This window comes from Pecten maximus, chromosome 7 (genome assembly GCF_902652985.1).
Source record: "Pecten maximus chromosome 7, xPecMax1.1, whole genome shotgun sequence".
NCBI classification, from domain to species: domain Eukaryota; kingdom Metazoa; phylum Mollusca; class Bivalvia; order Pectinida; family Pectinidae; genus Pecten; species Pecten maximus.
The window spans coordinates 33,505,324-33,524,408 of NC_047021.1; the positions used below are offsets into that span (position 1 = coordinate 33,505,324).

General features: G+C 37.5%; 1 protein-coding gene across 1 annotated transcript; it reads right to left on the reverse strand.

The window, feature by feature from the left end:
• Nucleotides 1-9,722: 9,722 nt before the first annotated feature.
• Nucleotides 9,723-14,002, reverse strand: LOC117330646. Its single transcript, XM_033889079.1, has 5 exons — nt 13,818-14,002; nt 12,342-12,469; nt 11,333-11,411; nt 10,981-11,017; nt 9,723-9,896 (listed from the first exon to the last, which is right to left on the reverse strand). Exons 1-5 carry the CDS (start codon nt 13,948-13,950, stop codon nt 9,803-9,805), a joined length of 471 nt encoding a protein of 156 aa, XP_033744970.1. The 5' UTR covers nt 13,951-14,002; the 3' UTR covers nt 9,723-9,802.
• Between the last annotated feature and the right edge of the window lie 5,083 nt (nt 14,003-19,085).

Here is a 19,085-nt window from a genome sequence, read left to right on the forward strand (position 1 = left end):
TGAGGTCGTGTTGTAGTTTTTCGTGGTCTGCTGGTGTGTTGATTGGTGTGTAGAGTACGCAGTCGTCGGCGAATAGTCTGATGGTGGAGTCAATGTGGTCTGCTATGTCGTTGATGAATATTAAAAATAGTGTTGGTCCTAGAACTGTTCCCTGTGGTACCCCTGATGTGACTGGTGATGATGTTGATGTTCTCCCTTCTACTAATACTTGTTGTGTCCTATCTGTCAGGAAGCTGTTTATCCATTTCTGTGTGGTCCCCTGTATCCCGTAGTGGTGTAGTTAAGATGAAAGGCGTTGGTGTGCGACTTTGTCAAATGCCTTGGCAAAGTCGAGTATGGCGATGTTCACTTGTGTCTTGTTGTTGTTTATGTGCTTGGTGATGTCGTCTGTTGTGACGAATAGTTGTGTTTCACAGGAGCGTTTTCGTCGGAATCCGTGTTGATTTTCGTGTAGGATGTTCTGTTTGTCTAGGTGGTCCATTATCTGTGAAACTATGATGTGTTCTAATATCTTCGAGGGTACTGATGTGAGTGAGACTGGTCTGTAGTTTGCGGGTTTTGCTCTGTCGCCTTTTGTTGTATATGGGTACGATGTTTGCTTCTTTCCAGTCTGCGGGTATGGTCGTGGTGTCTAAGGATTTCTGATATAGTGCTGTGAGGATGTGTGCTGTGTCTGTTGAGGTTTCCTTTAGGATGCGTATGGGGATTTGGTCGGGTCCTGTGGCTTTTCTGGGGTTGAGTCGATCGAGTGCCTTCTCTACACCTTGTTCACTGACTGTGATGTTCTCCATCAGTGTGTATATGCCGTCTCCCTTGTGTGGTATCGATGTGGTGTCCCCTGTGGTGAATACGGATGTGAATTGTCTGTTGAGTATGTCTGCTTTTTTCTGTGCTGTGTCTGCAATGATGCCGTCTGCTTTCAGTGTGCTGATCCCTGTGGTGTCCTGTTTCCTTGTTCTGATGTATTTCCAAAAGGATTTAGATGTGTTGTCTTTCTCTGGGTCTAGCATGTTGTTTAGGTAGTTCCAATATGTGTTGTGTAGTTTGTTCTTAATCTCTTTCCTGATGGCCTGAAATTTCTTCTTATCCTGATCTTCTCCATTCCTCCTGCTCTTGTTATATAGTCTTTGTTTCTTTCTTATGAGTCTTCTGATTTCTCTCGTCATCCATGGTACATCTGTCCTCTGTCTTATTTTCTTCTTGGGAATATGTTCTTCTATACATCTCTTTATAGTTCCCTTCAGTTGTTTCCATATTTCGTCTACTGTCTGGTTCGGTGTGTTGTCCTGTTGTATCCTTAATTCGTGCATGTCTTTCCTAATCTGCTCCCAGTTTGCCTTGTTGTAGACTGGTACGTATCTGTTGTTCTGTTTTGCTGTGTGAGGTCTTGTGATGAATGTTGTTGAGAGGATATCATGGTCGGCTTTCCCTATGGGTGGTAGTGTTCTTTGTTTCATGACAAGGTTGGGGTGCGAGGTTAGAAGTAGGTCCAAAATTCTGCCGTTCCTTGTTGGTAGTCGGTTTGTCTGTTCTATGTGGTGGGTGTTGAGGATTGTGGTGAGTTTGTCGCAGTCAGATTTGTCTCGGGCTCCATGTGGGGCGGCTCCATTGTCCCAGTTGATATCGCCAAGGTTGAAGTCTCCGCCTATCACTACCTTATGGTTCTTGTACGGGGAGTTGTTTAACTTGTCAATGGATGTCCCAACTTCGTCTAGTGGGTTTGTTGGTAAAGATGATGTGGGAGGCCGGTAAAAGGAGCCTACTAGAATCTTGTCCAGGCGGTTTGGTCGAATTTCCGCCCATTTCAGCTCGCAGTTGACATCTAGCTCTGGGCACTCATCAGCCTCAATGTCAGTCCTGACCATTATGAGGATTCCTCCTCCACTCTTGTTGGTGGTTTCTCCCCGGTCTTTTCGGTATACCTTGTAATGATGGAGAGGGGGTATATCATGTGGTAAGAGCTCTGCGCTACTGTGGTCCTTGGTCAGGCGAGTCTCTGTTCCAATTATCACTGCTGGAAGGGAACTGGAAATGATGTTGTAGAGTTCTAGTGATTCATTGGTTATGCTCTGAAAATTTATTACTAAGATGTTAAGGTTGTTTTCATGTTCTCGGGCGAAAGTGCTGTTTTGTTCTGTGGTGTTGGTCGTCGTCGCTGCACTGGTAGATTGTTGTGATGCCTTGGGGGATGATGTAGCCAGGGAAATGATGTTTCCGGTTAAGTCATCCTGCCATGATATATGACTATGGTGTGATGTCACATATCCATCATTGACACTATGACTGTTATGCAGGCTAAGGGAGTGTCGCGAACTCTCCTCTATTGAACTATAACCCGGTGTGGATGTTCCCGGGTGGTTGGGGGCCTTGTCTAGCGTGACAAATCTGTGGACGTCTCTGTGGTGTGGTGGTCGAGTAGGGATGTGGACAAGTTAGGTATGCCACATACCAGGCATATCCATGTGATGCTATTACCTTGCAGTGGCGTAGGAAGTCGTCAAAAAGTGGGGGGGCAAAATTTTTTTTAACCTTAAATTTTACGCATTAAACAAATCGTATGCCATCTCCGCAAAATTAGGCAATAATTATCATTTCAACATCCCATGATAATTTTGATAATTTATGTAGTACAAATTAAGTTATTAACGCAAATCAGGATATATTATATATGGCAAAACATGAATCACCAGGCCCGGCCAGGATTTTCGAAAGGGCGGGTGGTCCAGTAATTTAGTAATAATGCGAGCGCCATAGGCGCGAGCCAATTTTTTTTGCTTTTTTTTTTTTTTTTTTTACGAGGGGTCCAGGGCAGCGCCCTGATAGGGGGTTCAAGGGGGTCTAAGCCCTCCGCGGAAAATGAATATAGCACATTTCCAATAATTCGGGATCAGGCGCGGATCCAGGAGTTTTCGAAAGGGGGGTCCAGTAATTAAGTGATCATGCGAGCGCCGTAGGCGCGAGACGATTTTTTTTTCCCTTTTTGCGAGAGGTCTGGGGGCCGCCCAGCGGGTCCCAGTGTGGCAAAGCCCCCCTGTGGATATGCAATCGAAAGGGGGGCAGTAATTTAGTGATAAAGCGAGCGCCGTAGGCGCGAGCCGAATTTTTTTTTGTATTTCCTCGTACCTGTCGGTAATTAGTATCACTCTATTCACGTTAAAACCGTGCATTCTTATTCATGTTGTGTTTCTGTCTTGTTCTCATTATGAACTCAATTAACTTCACAAATTATCATCAACTTATTGAATCTATGTGATGAAGTTAAGCAAAATTTCGTATTAAGATATAAATATTGACTTACCAGGCTATTGCAGACGACCGACACACAGGTCTGAGGATTGATATACTAGTATAAAAGTCGGAATGTTCCGGATGTACAAGATACAGTTTTTATCGTTGCCTTCAAGAAAACATTATCGGTTCGAAAATATACAGATATTTATCGAAATGAATATATAAATTCGTGTTTTTTCCCCTTTTTTAGATTTTGGATGTCAAAAAGTGGGGGGGCAAAAAGATATGTTTGCCCCCCCACTGAAAAAAGTGGGGGGGCAATTGCCCCCCCTGCCCCCCCGCTTCCTACGCCACTGCCTTGTAGTGCTTTGTAGGAGTTTGGTGAGATGTTGGCACAGTTGATATGGTACCATATACGCAGCCATCACATTGTAATGCTCTCGCGTTCCATGTCACCCGTTTACCGCATATCCCACAAGGATATTTGGGAGGGGGTGTAGGGCCAGGGCCAGGATGGGTCTCGACGTCACCGGCCTGTAGTATGAGAAGGTATAACAAAAACATGGATTTGTATGACCGACAGTTTCTTAACCTTACACCAACATACTTTACCGATACCATCAATTGATTAACGCTTGATGTGGAGTCCTCTGTGAACGACTGAGGGTGTATGGTAAGGTATGCCTCCTTCACAGGTGGTTTGGGGGTACCTGTTAGCACGAGTATCGTCACTATACATAAACAAAGATGTAGTTCCGGTTTCGCCATTTCCGGTTTGCGCGGTGAGCACGCTTAGTAACGGTTGTTAGGCACGAAGCCGGTCACATAATTTTTTGGGTGATATCTTATGCAGAATGTTCCTGTCGAATAGGCGATATCGAAATGTTGATTAGGAGTTTGTTGACATTCCTGCGAAGTATGGATAATCAAATCGATGTAATACTTGCGGTTGGAGGTGTTTTCGTTGTAATTTTAGCGGAAGTTTAGAAAAAGGCTCCACACTCCACGCATGCGCATCTAAAAAAAGAGTCACAGGGATTTGATATTGGGTCAGTAACATGCTTGAGTGAAGGACTACCAAGTTTGTTCAAATGAATGACCTTGACCTACATTAATTTTAAGGTCACAGGTATCAAATTGGCTAAAATCTTGAAATGACTTCTGAGAGGCACAGGGAGTTGATATTTGGACAGTAACATGCTTGAATAACGGCCTTAAAATCTGTTTAAATGAATGACCTTTACCTACATTCAAGGTCATGAAGGTAAATGTTCCCTTTAGTTTGCCAAAGGTGTGAAAAGCCTGTCAAATTATCTGTGACAATTTCTAGTATCATTTTGTTGATGTATGTTAAAAAAGAACTTATAGATATCATTTGGATTTCGATGGTTGGACTGTAACCCTTTTAAAATGCATTTAACGATAAATAGCGTACAAAGACTAATAGAATTTCAGCATGAAACAATACATTTTCAAAAAATTAATAAATAAAAAAAATCCATCGTATAGCATTAAGTATGTCCCCGTTTTTGCCTCCCTTAGTTTATGTGGACTGTGTTTAACCGGTTTAGGATTGTGTTTCCTTCGTGACCTCGATGCCCTTCAAAACATTTCTGTTTTAGATTCAAGGAAGCGATGGTCCTCTTCACACTCGGATACATTAAAATCATGAAGTGCATTGTTGTTTGTTTTCGCAACACCGCGTGTCGCATCAGTTATGTTGATAAGTGATATGATTGATTGATGTAATCGAGTCGTGAATATTTCAATATATCTATTAATACTGTCTGCACCACAACTTTCAGGGAGACATAATCTAAACAAGCTTTTAAAATATTACGTAATATATTTACTACATCTGTCGCAAGGCTGTAATTTTCCACTCGTCACGTTTTCCGGTTCTTTGTTCATACGAAGAACGTCCCTGTTTGTCACGTCAATCGACTGTCTTTACAATGTCACATTCAGGAAGGATATTTCATGCATGCATACCCACGATATTTGATAGGTAATGAAAAGAAAAAGAAACTTTTTTATTTTTAGGAATTTCTCCTTTCGGCATTAGAGATCCTAGCCCGAATTATTCTGAGGGATTTTCTAGTCGATAAGACGTCAGAATTAGACTTAACATCCGAGCTGCATGATTGATTTGTGACCAAATGATAGATATTCATTTTTCGGGTATTCTATACAATGGTGAACTTAACAAAATTATCTGTCAATATATCACCTTATTTTTATTTGTTGAAATTATAATATTATGTAAGCCCGTATAATCATGTGAAAATAATTTTTTTTATCTGAAAATAACATTCTTAAGGATGTATACACTTCTATGATGTTAAAACATTCCTGTATTAATCTTTATACTCATATACATTTTCGGAAATGGGCGTTAATGGCATAGCAGAACATACAAGAAGAATTAGATGTTTGTGTGCTTGTTTTTGTGCTATGATCAGTAAAAGATACCAATTTGACATTATATGTGATTTTAAGTGAATTTTGCTCTTTTTAGCTCACCTGCCCGAAGGGCAAGTGAGCTTATGCCGTGGCGCGGCGTCCGTCGTCCGTCCGTCCGTCCAGCCGTCCGGCGTCAACTTTTCCATTCAAGCAACTTCTTCTCAATAACCAAAAGACCCAGGGACCTAATATTGGGCCTGTAGCATGCTGGGGTGAAGGGCTACCAAGTTTGTTCAAATGAATGACCTTGACTTTCATTCAAGGTCACAGGGATCAAATATGCTAAAAAAAATTAAACGACTTCTTCTAAATAGCCAAAAGACTCAGGGACTTGATATTGGGTCTGCTGCATGCTGGGGTGAAGGGCTACCTAGTTTGTTCAAATGAAAGACCTTGACCTTCATTCAAGGTCACAGGAGTCAAAAAGGCTAAAATCTTTAAACGACTTCTTCTCAATAACCAAAAATAGCAGAAACCTAATATTTGGCCTGCAGCATGCTAGGGTGAAGGGCTCCCAGCTTTGTTCAAATGAATGACCTTGACCTTCATTCAAGGTCACAGGAGTCAAAAAGGCTAAAATCTTTAAACGACTTCTTCTCAATAACCAAGAGTCCCAGAGACCTAATATTTGGCCTGAAGCATGCTGGGGTAAAGGGCTCTCAAGTTTGTTCAAATGAATGACCTTGACCTTCATTCAAGGTCACAGGAGTCCAAAAGGCTCAAATCTTTAAACGACTTCTTCTCAATAACCAAGAGTCCCAGGGAGTTGATATTAGGTCTCTAGCATGCTAGGGTAAAGGGCTACCAAGTTTGTTCAAATAAATAATCTTGACCTTCATTCAAGGTCACAGCAGTCAAATAGGCTAAAATCTTTAAACGACTTCTTCTCAATAACCAAGAGTCCGTCCCAGAGACCTAATATTTGGCCTGTAGCATGCTGAGGTGAAGGGCTCCCAAGTTTGTTCAAATGAATGACTTTGACCTTCATTCAAGGTCACAGGAGTCAAAAAGGCTAAAATCTTTAAACGACTTCTCAATAACCAAGAGTCCCAGGGAGTTGATATTGGGTCTGTAGCATACTGGGGTGAAGGGCTCTCAAGTTTGTTCAAATTAATGACCTTGACCTTCATTCAAGGTCACAGGAGTCAAAAAGGCTAAAATCTTTAAACGTCTTCTTCTCAATAACCAAGAGTTCCAGAGACCTAATATTTGGCCTGTAGCATGCTGGGGTAAAGGGCTCTCAAGTTTGTTCAAATGAATGACCTTGACCTTCATTCAAGGTCACAGGAGTCAAAAAGGCTAAACTCTTTAAACGACTTCTTCTCAATAACCAAGAGTCCCAGGGAGTTGATATTAGGTCTGTAGCATGCTACGGTAAAGCGCTACCTAGTTTGTTCAAATGAATGACCTTGACCTTCAAGGTCACGTCGATCAAGTATGCTTAAATCTTTAAATGACTTTTAGTGAATAGCCAAAGTGCGGAGAGACATTATATTGGTCCTGTAGCATGGTTTCAAATAACTGCAGGATCCATATATGAAAAGATCACTGCATTGCAGGTGAGCGATTTGGGCCCATTGGGCCCTTGTTACATTTCACCGGATAAATCCATACTTCATCTACATGTATTGTCAGATATGTATGGATGCATGCTGAACTAACAAATTTAACTCAGAATAGTAATTTCAGTTTCCCCTACCCCTTAACTTTCAATGGCAAACTACTCATTTTTAACATTTATTTTTCAGATTTAACACTCCATATAAAGGTTTCTGCTAATGAATCTTTTTAAAATATTTAGCAGATCAAAAGAAAACATGTTAATCTTTCTAAAACAGCCATAGAGATAGGAGGTTCGTGTGCTCCTTTTTCGTTCCAATATCTTTTGTTATTTTTCACCATCCTAATTGCTTAAGTTACACCAGAAATATAAAATATTATCGAAATTGTGTATTTTTTCAACATTGTTGCATATCATTTTCATTATATTGAACATTGCAAAATTGTACAACAAATATGAACTTGCTACAATCACAAATGGGAATACACTGATGATGTTAGTGATCAACCTGGAATCAAATAGATGAAATTTGGGCTTTTCGTGAAGGGCAAGAAATGCAAGTATGATTTATTGAAATTCTTGTGAAAAAAGTTTTATAAACAACAGATTGATTTTTGGCACTTTTTCCATATTCGTGTTTGCTAATATTGCAAAAATCCCTTACACAATATCAAAACGAGACTTGAACCTGATTGAAACTTGAGTACATCTGTGTTCAAACAGCATTGTTCCTATCCGCTTTGATATATTATAGATGCATAGCCAGTATTCCTCGCCTGGAAATTTAGCGCACTCGGAATGGAGCCTTATATTTGGTTTAGCATTGTCAAATGTCCTATCAACAGCTATGGTCATTTGAAGGACTATAACTGTAAAATATACATACTCATTAAACGGTGATTATTTTCTCCTTAAAGTGAAATAGGCCTATATACCATAAATAACCTGTACATATGAATATATGAGTTTTAAAACAGTTTATCTCGGTTGATGTTTGTAAAGAATGCTACATTGAGGAAACCGAAGGACCTACTGAATTGTAATGCTATTGATTTGCACGGATTTTGGGTATCTACAAAACACGGTTGCGGGCACTTTTAATGTCCGTGATTAAAGGGAAGTCTTAACTGTGATTTTACAGTTAAAGTCGCTTTAAGGACGTTCTCCCCTGTGTGCGCGCCAGGGCGTAGGAATTTTGGATCTTACGTTTTCTCTTCTTTCTAAACTACTTTCTTCATTATGTTTCCCTTAACACTGCCTAACTTTTGGACCTCAGTTGAGCGTTCTCCCGTGTGAGAAAGGCTTTGGATTCTGTCCCCTGGCAGTGCCACACGTCCATATACTGCTGCTGTGTTCATAGATGTTAGTACTTAATACAAATGTCACACTCACTCGCTTACTTACTCACTCACTGCACGATGGAGGCTCTTACCGAGATACCACAAATGTCCAATATCAGTCATTTAAATGTATGAAATGATAAAGGTCACATATAAAGGTCACAGATAAATGCGATTATAGTTTTGCGTTATAAAACCTTAGATCGCATTGTAAACAACAGGGCGGGGTCTGGATTACCGGTAATTGAGATAAAATCTGTGACAGCACTGAAAAAGTCATAAACACAATCGCAGCATAATTATATCTATGTAATCCTCATATAAAACGTTGAAGATGACCAAACCAAATTCTGAAACGTATATAAAGGTTCACACTGTCGATATTCTGTCATACTCGTGACATTTGTTATATTCAACGGGAAACCATTTCCATTTTCTATTTATTTCAGTTTTCAAAGGAATAAAAGAAATAAATCAGAAGAATAATTTGTGACGCCATATACTTATGACGTTACGCTTGACAAAACGATGAAGCCATTTTGAAGTGGCTGATTTACGAATATTTCAGCGTTTTCTGCTCTTACCTGGTAAACTTTGCTTGCATAAATGTCAAATGAGCTTCACTGGCGGATTTAAATGCGGTGAATAGAAAGCGCCGTTTCTGATTGGTCAAAATATAAAAGTCTTGTTAAATCACGAAAAGATTGGGGGCGATCCAGAATCTTACTTTTATGGAAAACACAAACAAGTCGATTATGAGTCAAACCACACGACTATTCCGAGGCTCCACTGACTGGCCCCAAACATTGAAAATTTTGATATTATTTAAAGCATTAAATGTTGCTTTAACAAGATGTATAATATAATGAATACGATTTATTTTTTTACTTATATGACTTCCACTGTCAAATCCAGGTAACATTCGGTCGTGTTCTCATTGTACTTTTAAGAGTCACATGTAAATCTATTATGTTCGATTATGCACGATGGTGATAGTCGAATAGATCAGCTATCAACAAATCATATCCGGTATCATGTCAGATAATTCGGAGTTGTTTCATGTAATGGTTTCACTTTGCATTTGAATTAATGGCAATCAACATGCTTTATGAGAACAAAATGCCAAGTAATTTACATATGAAGCATTTTTAATGCGTGAACAGTTGTATGTGTTTAGTAAAATAAGAATCAGCATATTCACAACCATTTAGCCGACGAGTGTGTGGGGACAAACAAGCTGTGAGTTATGGCATCGACACATGTGACCACCCTGATGGACCATATCACCTTCTTGGAACAACCTACAACATTTTACCCAAAATTATTCTAACTTTCACAAAATTCGTAAAATAGAGTGACTTAAAGTGTTGTATTACTGTAAATCACTCAAAAATTACTTTATTTAAATTTTCAAGCTAAGGAAAATGACAATACAATCTCAATTGTGTACATTTTAAGATGTTATTAGATCCAGAATTATTGTTACTGAAATAAATCGAAATAGCATCATATGAATAGATTGTAAAGTAGCGTAGTTACACGATCCGGTCATCACACGAAAGCATATTGATTTGACCAAACACAGCTGTGACCTTTTGCAGGTAATTGCAGCCTGGTTTCATATCAATGAGAAATATTCTATTTCCTCGTGCAAAGTGAAGTTTTCTGGTCGTATTCATTCTACTTCAAAATCAAAATCGATGAAAAGACGGCAAAATATGAACAAAAGAAAAAATACACAAATACCAAAAGAACAAGAAAAATAAGTACATGGTTTCGAGGTAGGTGAGCATTTTCTTTGACATCAACTCAAAAGTCATTTTGGTTAAAGTAATATCACGTTCTCAATACGACAACAGGGCTAGTGACAACGTAATGTCCAAGGATAATAACGGGTATAAAAGAAAAACTCAAGGACTCGAAGAAATGAAATATCCCGTAAGTTATACAAATACAAAGAAATATATTTAAAAGTAATAGAGGATATCTAACAGTGTCTTCAGTAATACCAAATATATTTCACGAGTGGGGCTAATATTTTGATATTTTTCACGAATGCGCAGCACGAGTGAAACAAATCAAAATATTAGCCACACGAGTGAAATATATTTGGTATTACTGAAGACACTCTTAGATATTCTGTTTATTACATTTTTTATCAACGAAAAACCTACCCCGCATGCTAACTAGGCCTACAGTTCCCTAAAAAAGGTAGGTTCCCCCTGTCCAGGTGCTGACATATATGTCGGGCTTTCTGATTGGTCAATTATTTTGGTATTTTCTAATCATTAATTTGATTGGTCAAATCAGCAAAAGTGATATTTTATAGAATGAATAATTTTAATATATTTCACTGGTAAAAATGTAATAAAATTCTTTACTTACCCTTCATGTGTCAAGCACGTTGGAATATTTTGTGCACCTTCAACAAATTCAAACACAAATGACTTTTCGCAGCACCATTAAATAATTGTGGAATAGTTAATTGTCGGATATTGTGTTCAGTTGCAACTAAACCTGATATTTTGTAAAGGTTGTTTCTTCGAGGGTTCGTTATTTTCATCAATAAATATATTTTCTCGAAATCTGTAAGACTATTTTTTTAGGCTAAAAGAGGATATGAATACGAGATTTGGAAAAGTCAGAAACAACCAATTTCAAAGTGTACGAAATCATCGGTAAACGGTTACTTCCCTGACACTGAAAGGAAAATAAATTTTCTTTAAATACAACAAACCTGTGAGGACAACAGCCCCAGTGTTTGGACAGGAAGTAGCATTCTTAGCGCGTAGGTGAAAGCCGTCTACCCAGGCAATCTGTGGAGAAATTCATACTAACGGATTCGTTTCACAAAGCTATCTCAACGTAAACATATCTATCGTTTTTCATGTCACTTGCTTTGTATTCCTGCATTTCTTTCATGGTTTAATTTTCTATTACCATTGATGTCGGGTTAACGCATTTAGATATAGAACAATTGCCAATATAAATGTAATCTGGGTGATGTTTAATTAGAATGACGCCATGACATTACTCATCTGTCTCAGGTTGCATTCATATGGATGAGAAATGTTATCTGACAAAAATGCAATGGTCGTAGTTAGGCATACATACCACTTGTTATCATAAAATAGTCTAGTTTTATATAATGTATGAGTTTCGCGAGATCATATTCATCAGGAAGCGACAGACAAAGCGTTGATGTAACCCAATAAAATACGACGTCAAAAGGTTAAGTCTGGTCACCTAAATGATTGATACCATGCAATAAAACGTTCAATCTGAGGCGACATGCAAAACGTTTATATAACCTAATTAAACACGAAGTCGAATGGTAAATTCTGATCATCTAAATGATTGATACAATGCTATAATATGTGCTATCTGAGGCGACATGCAAAGCGTTGATATAACCTAATTAATCATAATTATGATCACCTAAATAGTTGATACAATGCTATAAAATGTGCTATCTGAGACGACATGAAAAGTAACGTAACTATCATGACATTAAATGATGTTAAATGATATTGATATAGAATGCATCCATACCCCAGCGAATTGAATTCACAAAATGAAAATAGTCACCAAAGAATTGTCCTTGGGAAACCTTGAATTTAATTTGATTGAGCATATGTTTATTATATAGGATAAGTTTGATTAAATATCTGTTTGATATTGTCCCTTAAAGTACCTTAAAAACATGGCAGGTTTTACTTGTATTATACACATATGCATATACTCACCTGTCCCTTGATCTCTTTAAGTTCATACCAGGATTGTCCTTCCTCATACCCCTCATGGGAGAGCCCTCCATTGGAGACGAAACACTCGTTCGCCTGTAATGTTCCGGCTACCAGGTACTGGGGACCAGCTGAAATTATTCACACAGCAAACTTTGTTTATAACGGATTCTACGAGACCAGGGAAGATACAGTAAAACTGGTATATAACGAATCCCACGGGACCAGAGAAGATACAGTAAAAACTTGTATATAACGAATCCCACGTGACCAGAGAAGATACAGTAAAAACTTGTATATAACGAATCCCACGTGACCAGAGGAGATACAGTAACAACTTGTTATAACGAATCCCACGGGACCAGAGAAGATACAGTAAAAACTTGTATATAACGAATCCCACGGGACCAGGGTAGATACAGTAAAAACTTGTATATAACGAATCCCACGGGACCAGAGAAGATACAGTAAAAACTTGTATATAACGAATCCCACGGGGCCAGGGTAGATACAGTAACAACTGTTTATAACGAATCCCACTGGACCAGAGAAGATACAGTAAAAACTTGTATATAACGAATCCCACGTGACCAGAGAAGATACAGTAACAACTGTTTATAACGAATCCCACGTGACCAGAGGAAATACAGTAAAAACTTGTATATAACGAATCCCACGTGACCAGAGGAGATACAGTAACAACTGTTTATAACGAATCCCACGGGACCAGAGAAGATACAGTAAAAACTTGTATATAACGAATCCCACGTGACCAGAGGAGATACAGTAAAAACTTGTATATAACGAATCCCACGGGACCAGAGGAGATACAGTAAAAACTTGTATATAACGAATCCCACGGGACCAGAGGAGATGCAGTAAAACTTGTATAAAACGAATCACATGGGACCAAAAGAGATACAGTAAAAAAGTTTATAACGAATTAGTGCTTTATGTCCGAAATTCGTTACACTGTTTTGAAACATATATGATTTAGCCTAATTTGGGATTTTTATTTACTTCTTAATAATCTGAAATTCATATCAAGTCTTTACTGTATTTGGTATGAAGGAAATAAGAAAGGCACGAAAGTTGAAAAACACAATATTCAAGGTTACTGTATATGTCAGTAGTCCTTAGCTAATTTAAACCTAACATACACTTTCAATGATAATATATGTTTTCTTGTATATAAAGAAGTTAATAAAAGCACCACTTTCAGTTGATATTCGAGGGCTGTGTGGCAGCCAGGTGTAAACTGCCATATTCCTCAATCCAGCTTGCTGCATCCATATGGATTACATATACATGTTGTTTGGAGGTGTTTTTAAGGAATGTATTGACATATTTACCTTTGTACCAAACCTCAAGTTCTACGCCGTATCTGTCAGGTAATACATGTTCACATTAAAGAATGACATAACGATAGCAGATAAAAATTTAGTATGAGATAATGATCAGACATTGATGTGACCTTACGTCCAGTCCGTGCGTAAACATCCGAATCGGCCACACAAAGACAGAGTCCATCATGAAGAAGTTGATGGATTTGAGCAGCATTAGTCAGGATAAACAGATCGATGACCAAAGTTATATATACAGTAACCCTCATGGCCAATCTCACAGCTTTGAAAGGGGCAAGGAATTGCAAAATACCACGTGATGTATCTACGTCATTCATACAGATAAGATAAAATGTAATGGTTTCAAGAAATTAATCCAGAACTCTATATTGACACCTGTCTCTAGAATATCAAAATGATCAGAAAATTCATCGTTATGATTTTGGTCTCTCAGATATGTCTGATTCTACAGTTATAAGTTTCAAACTAGGGAGATATAAAAAGCTAGTATAAGTATATAGCTGGGGCATTATTTACGACAACAACAACAAAACAATGTCTATCTGAGGAGATCTGCTAATATGAAAATGATCACCTTACCCTTAATCAAAAATTATTTGTAGCAAATCCCCTAATACATGTTATTTTCTAACATATTGAAATGTTATATTATTGTTATATGCGATATAAGCTTACACTGAAAGACGTGTGATTGAAAGAACAATATAAGACATACATCACGTGTCAGTTATGACGTCATAATCTCACCAACAATATGGCTGCTTCGTCTACAGGATCTAAAGTGAAAAATGTTTTGATTTAACACAGAAATAAAACTACATAAAACAGAAAAAGCAGGCGGGGAAGGAAATGCAACTTTCAGTGTTATATGCAAAACGCTGTCATTTATCAATTATTATTATATTGTTCAAGAAGAGAAAGGTCCCCCCCCCCCCCCCCCCCCCATTAATTTTCTACCCAGATACGTCTTTCTGATAAATTTACGTGTTATATCATTAACAATGCTACGATATAGACGTACACTGAAAAAGTGTGATTTAGTAAATGACATATATCATCTATCAGTTATGACGTCATTATTATTACTCAGCAACAATTTGGTTGTTCCTTCTAAAGGATCTAAAAAAACACTCACACACAAAAACAAAAACAAACTTGCTTTAGTTTAAAATCGAAATAAAATCTACACAAAATAAATAATCAAGCGGAAAAGAAAATGCAAATTTCAATGTAATATGTAAAACGCTGTCATTTAAATGGTTTTGAGTTCCATAGAAAGGTAGTTTAAATTTCATGTATTCTGACTTTGCATTTATTTTTAAAAACTACTCCGAACAAAATTACTTATATCTCAAAAGGCAAACCAAATATTGAAAACAAACACAAAATTGTGGGTGCACAAAACGTGTCATGGCCAACAATACTACGTTATATATATATATAGCCATTGTTCTACATACAGTATAGCGGGTTATTATAGCAAGCATATAATTAAATGTTAAATTTAACCACATATCCGAACGTTAAATTTTAGAGCCTTTAATTCAAGTGACTGGTCAACCAAAAATTCTAATTTTGGGGTTTATTTAACTTAAGCAATTAATATTAAACATTCATGTCTCACACATCCGCACATAAAACGTCCACCACACTGTATGATATAATCATCTACGTTTATCATATTAGTTGATGATATAACATATCAATATGGCTGCAGGCAACAGCAGTTTTATTTCGTATAAAGTATGATATTTATTAACACCCACAGCCTAGTTGTATGATTTCGTTATCTCACCTGACATCACCTGGCGACTAAGGCTTATCGCAAATTATATAATTCTTCAACTGATAAGTACATTGTAATGGCAAAATGGCCGGACACTAGCTATCACTAATGTGGTGTGTAATTTACTTCCGGGTGATTTTAGTTCTTGTTTCATGTCAATTCATAGATATTGTTTTTTCATTTCTGAAAAAAAGCTGATATTAATTGTCAAATCAGAATCCATTCTTGGAAATGATAGCAAACTGTGTCGAATGTCCTTGTCTTAAGTTTTCAGTATAAATGATAACTCTTACCTTTTTATATTGTAGAAATGAATTATGGAATCATTAAATGAGTGTACCAACACATTGATTGCGGAGTTATTGTAACTCACCATTCTAGGACTGAATCCATCGACAATATAGATAACTTTTTTTAGAGTAAAAACCATTTTTACATATGGGAGCAAATTAAGAGGGCCTACATTTGTTACATGAAAATTGACAGGATACTTACAGCATAATACCAATTAAAAGACAAAGGACGAGTTTTCTAATTCATACATGACACCTGCCGAGTAAATGAAGATAGACCAAGGTAATATCACGCTCTCAGTATGTGAACCGGGGCAGTGGTTGTGGTTAAAGAATTTTCGGACAGTTTAACGCAGCATCGAACACTTCAAACTTTAATATTGCAGAAATAGAATGTTTCCTGTCATGATACAATACAAGCTCCGTTTAGCTGTCGACAGCTCTCTCTGATATCGTGCTGTCAAGAAGAAGAACTTACATATTGCATCAATTGTGACAGGTAAGCATCATAAACTGGGGAAGCAGGACATATGGAGATGAAAAATCTACAATATCGAAACTAGAATTAAGACAACCATTTTAATGTGCAAAGAAACATTTCAATATTTTCTCGCATACATAAAAGACAATCCTCCATTGAACGACTAGTTCATTCGCTGCTGATCAGTAAATTGATTTACACCGGCAAAACCATGTATCCCTACAGGTAGTGAAGGCAGAAGAAGGAGGAAGACGAAGCTGCAGTTTTTGTTCTGTTAATCTTCTTGTGATCGTATAGTTTCCTCTCTGTCTGTCTGTCTGTCTGTCTGTCTGTCTGTCTGTCTCTCTCATGTCCCATGTGGTAACCCCAGGCCTTTTTTTACTAACGGTCTACTAGACTGGCAGCCTATCTAGTCTGATGGTTCTGACCGAAGTGCTGGGTGTTGTAGCCCTTCGGTTTTTATACACAATGCTCACGTGTTGGTGGAATTCCGTGGAATTCGATGGATGACCCGAAATGACCAGAGCTGTCCCACCAATTACTAATTTTGAATCCGATCTCAGACATACTGGAATCGAGCTAGTGAAACGAAAACAGAAAGGCTCACATAACGCCCTGGTTGGTGACAGATGAACTGGTACCGTCAACCCATCGTAAACAAACAACTTTCAAATTTTTGTTAAAATAATATTCTGACCAACACGTGTTATTCTAGAATGTTCCATCACTTATTAAATTACGGTAAAACGCAATTACCCAATTATTAAACTATGCACTGACCTCCATAGAAGTACATAGAGGATATATAACAGTGTCTTCAGTAATACCAAATATATTTCACGAGTGGGGCTAATATTTTGATATTTTTCACGAGTGCGGTATTACTGAAGACACTGTTAGATATTCTGTTTATTACATTTTTTATCAACGAAAAATCTACCCCGTATGCTAACTAGGCCTACAGCGAAAATTTGTTAGCAAAAAAAGTAGTTCCCCCTATCTAGGTGCTGACATATATGTCGGGCTTTCTGATTGGTCAATCATTTTGGTATTTTCTAATCATTAATTTGATTGGTCAAATCAGCAAAAGTGATATTTTTCCACTAGTGAAAAATATGATGTGAAAAATATCACTTTTATAGAATGAATAATTTTTGATATTTCACTGGTAAAAATGTAATAAATCAAGTTACGCAATGTACTCCGTGCCTCTAGGCCTGTATACACAGTGCATAACAATTGATAAGTATTACATTAAACATAGCAACGTATCTTATATAATTATATCATACACAGCACTAAAACATAGCTTATCTAATTAATAGCTATAACTTTGATTAATATTCCGTATTATATGTTTATCCAACATATCGATCTCCAGCATATATTTAATATATACACTATGTATAACTAACATATCTAACTTGATTATAATCCTACATCGTATATTATTATATTGGCATACATAAACATTCAAGGGCCGATAACCCTTCATATACAGTCAAGGGCTGATAACCCTCATGGGGTTACAACCATCAGGTTCCTCCGAAATGGTGTGGTCGTACAACGAGATATGCAGGTTGATGAAAACCATGAGAAAGTTTATGGTTTTATGCCCTTTGATATGTCTTGTGGTATAATAGTAACATGCTTAGCTAGTTTTTTGAAAATGCGACCTCACCATTTGACTTAGAAGTAGAAGACGCTTACCCTTCAGGAACAACTTAATCTTATTCTCCTTGAGCCGTCCTTAAGTCGGCTGTTGATAGGACTCTAAACAATACAAAAATCATTCCCTTGAACTTTTTCACGCCAGTCTGTATTTTTGTTCGTAGATTGTCCTAATTTTAACAATTTTTAATTTGATTTACGGTTTCGTTGTAATGTCGGTATAATCGTTTGTTTATTTAATCAAAAGACTTTAACCTGGCATAAGCGTTGATAACATCGTAAAACCAATGATTACTGTTTTGGATGTCATAGGACTAAGTATGTATAAAAATGATATATACATGTATTTGAATTATATGACGGGTGTCATCAAGGAAGCAGATGGTTTCCTTCCGAAACTCATGGTCTTTATATCCTTATTTATTTTCAATGACCTTCGTATATGTGTTTATATTTTTCTCCTGTCAGAGAAACGAGTTTCATTTGAAACACAGAAATATTTTTTATCTTTAAGCTCACATTGATTTGGTTTAATTTACTTTGTTTAACGTCCTATTAATAGCCAGGGTCATTCAAGGACGTGCCATGTTTTGGAGGTGGAGGAAAGCCGGAGTACCCGGAGAAAACCCACCGGCCTACGGTAAGTATCAGGCAACTGCCCAACGTGGGTTTCGAACTCGTGACCCATAGGTGCAGGGCTAGTGATAAAGTGTCGGAACACCTATTTTAACTTTTTATTCATCAAACAACATAATCACATATTTACATTGAGAGATATGCTGACACTATGGAGGATTTTTCTCTCCCAGAATACATCATTCAAGATGGCTGCCCATGGTAGCCATCTTGAATGAAGCATTCTGGTAGAGAAAAAATCTTCCATAGTTGTCATCAATTCTCTCTCCTGTATCTTGGTTTCAAATACAGAAGTGACATACCTTTCTTTAACTGTATTTTCTTGAGATTTTATCTTTTCAGGGTGAAAACCTTCTGGAATTTTAGTCATAATGAAGATTGAAGAAAATTATGTTGAAGATTGTATTAAAAAATAAAAAGCACATGTATTGAGATCTGTTTGTTTTTATTGAAAAAAGCACTTGTGGAAATCATTAAAATTTGCTAAGGCCCTTTCCTTTTCCACGTCATGGTAGG

Bases quoted from the DNA above. Each gene is read 5' to 3' on its own strand.
- LOC117330646 (XM_033889079.1), bottom strand. From the start codon at position 13,950: ATGAGGGTTACTGTATATATAACTTTGGTCATCGATCTGTTTATCCTG. The intron at 11,018-11,332 runs GTTTGTTGTATT...AATTTGTTGAAG, and splicing joins TGGGGCTGTTGTCCTCACAG to GTGCACAAAATATTCCAACG. The intron at 9,897-10,980 runs GTAAGTAAAGAA...AAAATGTTGTAG, and splicing joins ACGTGCTTGACACATGAAGG to GTTGTTCCAAGAAGGTGATA.